General features: G+C 45.0%; 1 protein-coding gene across 1 annotated transcript in view; it reads right to left on the bottom strand.

The window, feature by feature from the left end:
• Positions 1-651: 651 nt before the first annotated feature.
• The window catches only part of srp54 (signal recognition particle 54), a 9,316-nt gene continuing 798 nt past the window's right edge, over positions 652-9,169 (bottom strand). Inside the window, exons 2-17 of the mRNA XM_061063790.1 lie at positions 8,929-9,045; positions 8,675-8,772; positions 8,484-8,575; positions 7,646-7,730; positions 5,586-5,690; positions 5,389-5,455; positions 5,225-5,282; positions 4,995-5,145; positions 4,478-4,626; positions 4,276-4,376; positions 4,044-4,130; positions 3,046-3,119; positions 2,450-2,558; positions 2,124-2,294; positions 1,347-1,442; positions 652-1,249 (exon numbers count right to left, since the gene is read on the bottom strand). Coding sequence (XP_060919773.1) covers positions 1,158-1,249; positions 1,347-1,442; positions 2,124-2,294; positions 2,450-2,558; positions 3,046-3,119; positions 4,044-4,130; positions 4,276-4,376; positions 4,478-4,626; positions 4,995-5,145; positions 5,225-5,282; positions 5,389-5,455; positions 5,586-5,690; positions 7,646-7,730; positions 8,484-8,575; positions 8,675-8,752 — 1,515 coding nt within the window. The 5' untranslated portion in view covers positions 8,753-8,772; positions 8,929-9,045 and the 3' untranslated portion in view covers positions 652-1,157. The remainder of the gene's footprint in view (positions 1,250-1,346; positions 1,443-2,123; positions 2,295-2,449; positions 2,559-3,045; positions 3,120-4,043; positions 4,131-4,275; positions 4,377-4,477; positions 4,627-4,994; positions 5,146-5,224; positions 5,283-5,388; positions 5,456-5,585; positions 5,691-7,645; positions 7,731-8,483; positions 8,576-8,674; positions 8,773-8,928; positions 9,046-9,169) is intronic.

Raw genomic sequence — 9,169 nt, forward strand, 5'->3', positions numbered from 1 at the left:
CTACAGGGACGATACAGTCTAGAGTCAAATATTTGATGTTCTACATTTAACGCTCTAAATTATAAACCTTATCTTCTGTATCCTCAGAAGGGTCGCTCGCTGGGTGTGGCCATGTCCATCGCCGTGGGGCTGCTGGAGGTAAGGGGGGTCCAGGTTTAGATTCATGAGTTGCAGACAGCCCAGATTCACGTCCGACCTCTGACTCCTGTAATGTCCCTCTCTCTCTCTCCCTGCTATCCCATCCTCATTTATCTGAGTTTACCTGAGGTCAACATCATAACCTGTGAACACCTGTGAGGTGACACACATCAACGTATGCAGATTAACTTTTCATGTCAGAGTGTGTCATCTCATCATCAGAGGATCTTTGGCCGAGCCTCGCCCACAGCTCAGAATAAAAAAACTTTAAACAGAGAAACTTTCAAACTGAATAAAGGAACTTAAACAATCCTGGAGTTTAAAATGAAAACACAGGAAGTCAAAGACGTAAATTTGAGTCTGAAGTTACTAAATTTGATTAATGATTAAATAAAGGTCCTTCTTATTTTGTTTTTGAAGCCTCTGAACGTAAACTTTTTCTTTTTAAGTTCAGCTGAGCTTCACGCGAACATCTGTTTGAATAGAGGATCTGTGTAATAAAAACACATCAGGTTTAAAATGGTGCAATACAAATGTTTATTATATGACAAAAATACTGTCACTAACTAATGTTATCTTCATCACCATCATCGTCGTCATGGCATCTCCTTGTCCAATCGGGACAGACTCTCCGCTCTGTTTACATCTTATACACAAACATCTTTTACAGAATAAAGTTAACGAGGCCCCAAATAAAACAACCAGCTCCTCCTCCTCCTCTTCATTTAATGGAGCAGTCCGGTATTCTTTTACCAGAAGAAGAAGCAGCAGCCTAAAATGTCATCCTGCTCCTTTAAATCATCATTTCTCTGTTTCTGGTGTTTTTCAAAACCTTTATTTTCCCGTGAGAAGCAGCAGAAGACGACAACAACAAAAAGAATCAAACATCCCGCTTTTATTTCACCTCTCTACACTTCCTGTCCTCTCTCTCAGCCCTGCCCACCTCCACCTGGAGCTGTCAGGAGGCGGGGCTTTAATTTGTAGTTTTTTACGTGTTAAGGCAGCTGGTTGGTTGGGGGTCACATGTTGTTGAATCCCATCATGCCTTTCATGTTTCCGGCGGCTCCCTGCTGGAACTGACGCATCATCGACTGAAGTCCCGCCATCCCGCCTTAAAGTGACCACACAGAGAAATGTATTCAGACAAACTCAGGGAGAACATCTCACCTGAACACGAACAGGTGTGCTGACAGGCCACCAGGGCTCACCCATGTGGTGCAGGACTCGAGGGTCCATCATCTTGGCCATCTGCTGGTTCAGTTTGGCCATCTGAGATGGGTTCACGTTCTTCGACATGTCACCTCCTGGAACACAAAACACACAAGAATTACACACACACACACGTTACATCGCCAGTTTCTGGTTTTGCCTCATTCTCTGTTTGTTTGTTCAACATGTGTAACCATGGCGACTGAACCAGCGTGTATTTAGTTGGAGGTGAAAAATGGCGTTCTGCTATTTCTCCTTCTGCAGAAGTTTGAAAACGGCGGCAACACCATAAATGTTGTAAATGGTTGAAATACGATGATACCCAGCGGACCAATCACAGACGGCGGTCTGTCATTGGTCCGCTGGGTAGCATCATAGCGTCTTTTAATGTGAAGTAACATTTTTGAGGAGGTGCACGACAAGCGTACGTAGGTAGGCTCCTGGCGTCAGCACACTACAAACTTAAGAGCTGAACCAGAAACAAAGACATCTTTGAAAGTGACTTACAACCTAACACAGGACAGGAAGCCAATCAGTGACGGCGGGATGGTGAAGGAAGCGGTGAGAGGCGTGTTTGAGACGTTACTCAGGGACTACAAGAGTCAGAGTAGTTTCATTCAGCTGGTTCGTTAGTTTAGATCCGTAATGTGACTGAATGTAAGAGAGGACATGAAGGAAGCTCTCAGAAGAGAAAAGGTTGGAGACCCGGCTTTTAAGACTTCTGTAGTCCTCTACGGTCCAGATCTCAGTCCCTCAGACCCCCTTCCTGTGTCTACCTTTAAAGAGTCCCTTGATGCCGCCCATCTTCTTCACCATCTGGGCGAACTTGGTGTACTGTGTGAGCAGCTCCTGGACGTCTCTGGTGGCAACCCCTGACCCCCGGGCGACCCTCTGGATCCTGTTGGGCTGCTTACTGAACAGTTTGGCTCCGTCTTTACTGTCGAGCTCTGAGAGGATGACACACACCATGAGGCGGGAAACACACACACACACACACCTGCAGAGGCCTTATATAGACCTGAACATGTCTGACAGCCAATGAAATGCTGCGGGACAATCATATGTGTATGTGTGTGTGTGTGTGTGTGTGTGTGTGTGTTACCCTGGTCGTTCATGCTGTCCATGATGGTCATCAGTTTCTTCAGTCTGGCCATCGACTCCTGTTCATTTCCTTTACTCATGAAGTCTGTGCCGAAGCCTGGAATCATCCCCTGAATGCACCACGAAGAGAGGTAGAGAGAGACAGAGAGAGAGAGAGGTAGAGAGAGAGAGCGGAAAAGAGAGAGGGGGGGAGAGAGGTGTAGAGAGAGGGAGTCAGAAGTTAAAATAGAATCTTCCACCAGACTTTGAGTTTTGAGTTGTGACTCGTCTGCTGACGTTTTTTGAAACAGTCTTGAGACCCTGAACTATCCTGTTGTTAACATGCTGGTTCTTCCAGTGAGTGTTTGTGTTGCTTTTATGACTCTGCTGAAATCATTGATATGACTTTGTGCTGCCTTTTCCCAACAGGACAAACCCAGTCATTATATTTTTGACCATTCAACAAATAGAAGTTCTACTCACCTTATACCGAGTCATTTATTGTTTTTAACGAACATTCATTGCATGCAAATCTGCACACATTCTAAACTGCTCAACCCCACCAACATACAGCATGTAGCACACGTCCTGTCAGATGACTCAGTCAGGTGATCTTACCATGATCTGTCCGAAGGGTCCCATCTTCATGATGTTCTGAAACTGTTCGTACATGTCTCTGAGGGTGAACTGACCTGCAGGTCAAAGGTCACAGGATACATGTAGATATTAGTGCTGTGAATATGTTCTCTGTGTAACATCATGACATCATAATGCTGCAGGTGTGAATGTATGACATCATAATGCACTGTGTCACATGCTGCAGGTGTGTGAATGTATGACATCATCATGGACTGCGTCACATGCTGCAGGTGAGTGAATGTATGACATCATGAACTGTGTCACATGCCGCAGGTGTGTGAATGTATGACATCATCATGAACTGCGTCACATGCTGCAGGTGTGTGAATGTATGACATCATCATGAACTGTGTCACATGCTGCAGGTGTGTGAATGTATGACATCATCATGGACTGCGTCACATGCTGCAGGTGTGTGAATGTATGAAATCATCATGAACTGTGTCACATGCTGCAGGTGAGTGAATGTATGAAATCATCATGGACTGTGTCACATGCTGCAGGTGTGTGAATGTATGAAATCATCATGAACTGTGTCACATGCTGCAGGTGTGTGAATGTATGAAATCATCATGAACTGCGTCACATGCTGCAGGTGTGTGAATGTATGACATCATCATGAACTGTGTCACATGCTGCAGGTGTGTGAATGTATGACATCATAATGCACTGTGTCACATGCTGCAGGTGAGTGAATGTATGACATCATCATGGACTGCGTCACATGCTGCAGGTGAGTGAATGTATGACATCATTATGGACTGCGTCACATGCTGCAGGTGAGTGAATGTATGACATCATCATGAACTGTGTCACATGCTGCAGGTGTGTGAATGTATGACATCATCATGAACTGCGTCACATGCTGCAGGTGTGTGAATGTATGACATCATTATGAACTGTGTCACATGCTGCAGGTGTGTGAATGTATGACATCATCATGAACTGTGTTACATGCTGCAGGTGATGTTACTGACCGTGTTTCAGTTTGTCGATCAGCTCCTCGTTGTCATCCAGTTTGAGCTCGTTCACTCTGTCGATCAAACCCTCGATGTCTCCCATCCCTGAGAGGAAGGTGAGGAGTTTACATTTCCATGACAACAGGAGATACTACATAGTGCTGTAGCTTTGATATCTCTGAATACGAGGCTGCATAAACAACACGATCTGATCTCTCTACTCAGCTGACTGAAGAGCGCGTCGGTTTACCGAGAAGTTTGCTGATGAACGGCTGCGTCTTAAACGGCTCAAAGTCGTCGATGTGTTCTCCTGTTCCGATGAAGATGATCGGACTCCTGGTGGCCGCCACACTGAATACCGCAGAAGAAACAAGTCAACACAACACTTACAGAGGTCACTGTGACATCACACAGTAATGACATCATGAGGAAGCAGAGGAAGATTGTCTTACGCGCTCAGAGCTCCGCCTCCTTTGGCGTGTCCATCCAGCTTGGTGACGATCACAGACGCTACGTCCACTTTGTCTTTGAAGGCTTTCGCCTGAGACTCACAGGCCTGACCGATCGACGCGTCCATCACGTACACTATGTTGTCTGGTTGCTATGTTAACACAGGTAAAGGAGAGCACATGGAGGAGCTGAAAAACACTGACACAGTAACAGGTAACTGAATGCACCTGCAGCAGGTACAGAACGCAGGCATGCAGAGGTGCGTTCAAGGACTCACTAAAGAACAATTTACAGACAACAAAACCAGAAAATGGTGCATTCAAGTACTGAGTTGAGTTCAGGTTCTGATGGTGTGTTCAGGTACTGATGTTGCGTCCTTGCACTGATAGTGCGTTCAGGTTCTAATGGTACGTTCAGGTACTGATGTTGCGTTCTTGCACCGATGGTGCGTTCAGGTTCTGATGGTTGTTAAGGTGTCTGTGGTATGCTCAAGTACTGGTGGTGCATTCAGGTACTCACCACAGCGTTGGACACTTGCAGCATCTCCTCAAACAGCGAGTCTTCCTGTTTGTGTCGTCCGCTCGTGTCCACAATGATGATCTCAAAGTTCTCAGCTTTAAACTTCTCCACGCCCTCTGCAGCGATCACCACGGGGTCCATCTCTGTGTAACTGAACACAGAACACAGATGTGACAAACAGGTAAACGGGAAGCAAAGGTCCACCTGTCCCCCCCTGAGGAGTTACTCACCTGCCGTAGAAAGGGATTCTGGCTTTGGTGGCGTTCTGTTTCAGCTGGTCAAAGGCACCTGAAACGAAATGAAAGGAGTTGAAAGGAGTAGCATGTCGTCTCAGGTGGATAAAGGATGTTGAGTATTCTCTCAGGTGAGTTAAAGCAGCTGATTGGTCATTTACCTGCTCTGAAGGTGTCGGCACAGATCAGGCAGGTCTTCCAGCCTTTCCTTTGGTAATAATAGGCCAGCTGCAGGAAACACACAGACAGTGAGACAGCAGACAGACAGCATGGGGCGCTACAGTGCAACAAATTTAAATACACAGTTGTGGTTTATCAACAGAGGGGGAGGGGCTTAGTCTCAGGTGTGTGATGTCACCTTGGAGCAGGTGGTGGTTTTCCCGCTGCCCTGCAGACCAACAAACATGATGACGTTGTTTTTTCCTTTGGTGGGGGTCCAGGCCTTCACACCGGGGTCCACCAGCTGAAACACACACACAGAACACGAATATAAAGAAAACAACATGTTTTGTCTTTTTAACAGATTTAATCATTACTTGTTAAGAAATAGTTTAAGTCAGGGATGTCAGACATATGGCCCACGGGCCGTGTCCGGCCCGACAGCAGGTTTCATCTGGCCCACGAGACGTTTTGGGAAGAAGGAGGAAATGTATTGAAAAATATTTTGAGATTTTTTATAAATTAAATATTTTTAATACGTATTTTCCCCGAATTGTATTAGAACCTATGTAAAATGAGCAACGTAAAGGTTGATATCATGATACGAATGTTAATTAGACGGGACACTTTGAACTATCTTCTCAGCAGGGAGTAATCATAAAAAAGGCGAGTGGCCGAGCGCACGAGCTGCTCCTGCATTACGCTGGTAATACATCACATCAGAAAACAGGCTGAACACCTGAGAGAGGTGACACAGAATGCAATTTCAAGAGAGATCAAAGGAGCGATATTTCTTTAGTTTTATTTGCCCACAAGTAGCCAGAATTTTATCAAAGCTACGGGACTGCACTGCGCACGCATCATGACGGTCTTCAGTTCTGTGCACACTTCTTACCAGTTTCTCCTGTCTTGACTGATAAGTTTTACTAATGATAACAAAGCTTCCTATGGAGTGAGCCACAAAGAGCTGCTCGTGCAAATAAAAAACAATCATCTCCGCCATGCGTAATGGCCCAGACCGTCTCCTCACATCCAGACTAAGTGTAGGTTGTGGACACTGGCGTTGAGCCTGATGATAGACTTATTTTACCTCTGGTTATTGTAAAAACAGTAAATTAAAATGAATATTAACTGATTTGAATTACAGACGGTTCATTTTAGGTCACCCAGAGGTGAACGTGTTGTGTTGATCACCTAAAAGTTTCAGCGCGTCATCACTTCTAAATGCAGTAGCCTGCTGTTGCGCCTTTATCACCAGCTTTCATCAGACCGTAAAAATACAACTATTACTGAACATTTCATTCTTATCCAAAAACGATATCACGCACAGGCTGTCCAATCATACAGAGGACCGCTGGTTTAACCGTGGAGCAGCGCTAAAATGCTTCCTTGAATTGCGCACGGAGATGGCACAGATTTATGGCACAAAAAAGTCAGTGACAGAGTTAGATTACGATAGTGCGTACACGTAGAAGAACGGACTGCCAGACTCATATGAAAAGTCGTTTAACTGAGTTTACTTAGTTGAAAAATGTGCACTCCACACGGAGCTGATCAGACTGCAGTGTGCAACGCTGAAGGATCAATTCAAGTCTGTTGGTTTGGAAACATGTTATCATTTTATAATGCCTAACACTAAAATACCCGAAGATGCATCAAAGACACTCTGTTTGTTTGTGACAACTTATTCATGTGAGCAGGTTTTATCTGTAATGAACCTTAACGAGTGCAAACTCTGCTGTGGCCTGACACACAGCTCTAAAGTCTCTCTCTCTCTCTCTCTCTCTCTCTATGCACTGATCCCAGGGCAGGTAGAACAACCTGTGTCAAAGTTTCTATAACCTTGAACAGCAATATTAAAACATAATATAATAATCTCAAACAAAACATAATTATTGATGTTGTCTTCTGTAATGTGGTACATTTAAATATTTCCATGTGCCAACATGCAGTTTGCAATGACAGAGTGAACCCCTCTGCTTAATGTACTTTTACATTTTATGCGTTAACATGCAGTTTTCTATACAAGTACCTTTTTTTGTCTTTTTTTCTAATCATACATAAGCCTATATATCCATGTGTTGAGTTATAGTGATGTCTGCAAAATTAGTCCGGCCCACTTGAGGTCTCATTTGAACAAATCCGGCCCCCGACCCAATAGAACTTTGACACCCCTGGTTTAAGTCCCGGAAAAGTAATTGTTAGTTCTCAGACTTTTCAAGGACTTCTCCAGGACTTTTCCAGGTCTGGTGAACTGACCTTGACGAGCTCCTTGAAGACGGCGTGCTGGATCATCCTCCTCTTGTTCAGACCGGAAGCCATCTCCTCCAGATCTATGGCAGACCTGCAGGGACAAAAGTCACAGAGAGCACACAGCTCACTTAGAGCGGGACCTGGTTCAGACCCTGGTTCAGGATCAGACTCTGAGTGCCCTGGTCTTAACAGAGAACCAGCGATCACACTGATTCAGTATTGACATTATCTGCCTCTAGCTCTGAAAAAAACACCTGTGGCGATACAGACGGCGGTTAAAGATACCAATCATGAGATATCTCGATATGCAGACGATGTGATGTTCTACAAGGATCAGATACAAACTACACATCGTGACAAATTCATCTCCAGCATCATGTGATGACATTCCTCATGTGAAGAAGGTGTTTTAATATATGGAGCCCCATGTTTTACAATCAGGAGGGTTCTGTGACGACTTTTGGACCAGACTTTAGGGGACCTTTGATAGAATGTTATCAAAGACCCCTTAAATCAAAAACACTGAAAGGATAAACTAGAGGGGATGTTCCAATGTTGAGGTTAAAATATTCCTCTCTCTCTCTGCTACTTACAAACAAAACGTTTTCTGTCTTTCCCTTTAATTAAGTCGTTTTCAAGGTTCCAGGTAAGTGCAGATGTGTTCCAGAGTCAAACTGGAAGTTAAACCAGTTCAGCCCTCAATCATTCCACTTTGCTTCCTGTTCTACATACGTATCGTCGTTGTGTTAACGTCTGTATACATTTAACGTCAACACTCGTCCTTCTTTGTGTTTATGAAACATTTGTCTCTAAAAGAGGTCCACGACACGGTGTTTGTACTCACTTGACGTTCTCTCTCAGCTGTTTGACCAGTTTGATGTTTACATCGGCCTCCAGCAGAGCAGCACACACCTCCTTCAACATGGCATTCAACACCTGAGAGACACACACACACCAAGTTTACCTCGGTTATTCGGTCATGAGCGATGACTTGAGAAGTGGTTGTTTTGGTCACATGACCTCAGTGGGTGTTACCTCTTCATTGATGATGGTGGCGTTGCTGAGTGACCTCAGCGCCGAGGTGATCTTCCTGCCCAGGTCAGCTAAAACCATGATGGCGGTCTGAGCGGATCCTGAAACAGAACCAGAGCAGTCCTCAGAACCTGTTCATCAGTGTTCTATAATCAATCAATGATAAACTGTAGGAGGGTGATCAGTCACATAAATGTCTGTGATCATCAGGTGTGTCTGTGTGTGTGCACAGCTCATGTGATGGTGGAGGATGTTACCGTGTGTTTGTGAACTGGGATCTGTGTGTGTGCGTGGAGGGGAACCCCCCTACTGAGCGCGCTCAGTGACTCAAGTCAGCTGACAGGTGATGGTCTCAGCAAGCAGTAGCACACTTCCTGTACAGAGGAGAGAGGGAGAGGGAGAGAGAGAGAGAGAGAGAGAGAGAGAGAGAGAGTGAGACCGGTCTCATATCTGGTAAATCGAGGGGCGTCCAAAACGACCGTGTGGGGGTGCCTTAAA

Source organism: Labrus mixtus, chromosome 18 (assembly GCF_963584025.1).
Source record: "Labrus mixtus chromosome 18, fLabMix1.1, whole genome shotgun sequence".
NCBI lineage: Eukaryota > Metazoa > Chordata > Actinopteri > Labriformes > Labridae > Labrus > Labrus mixtus.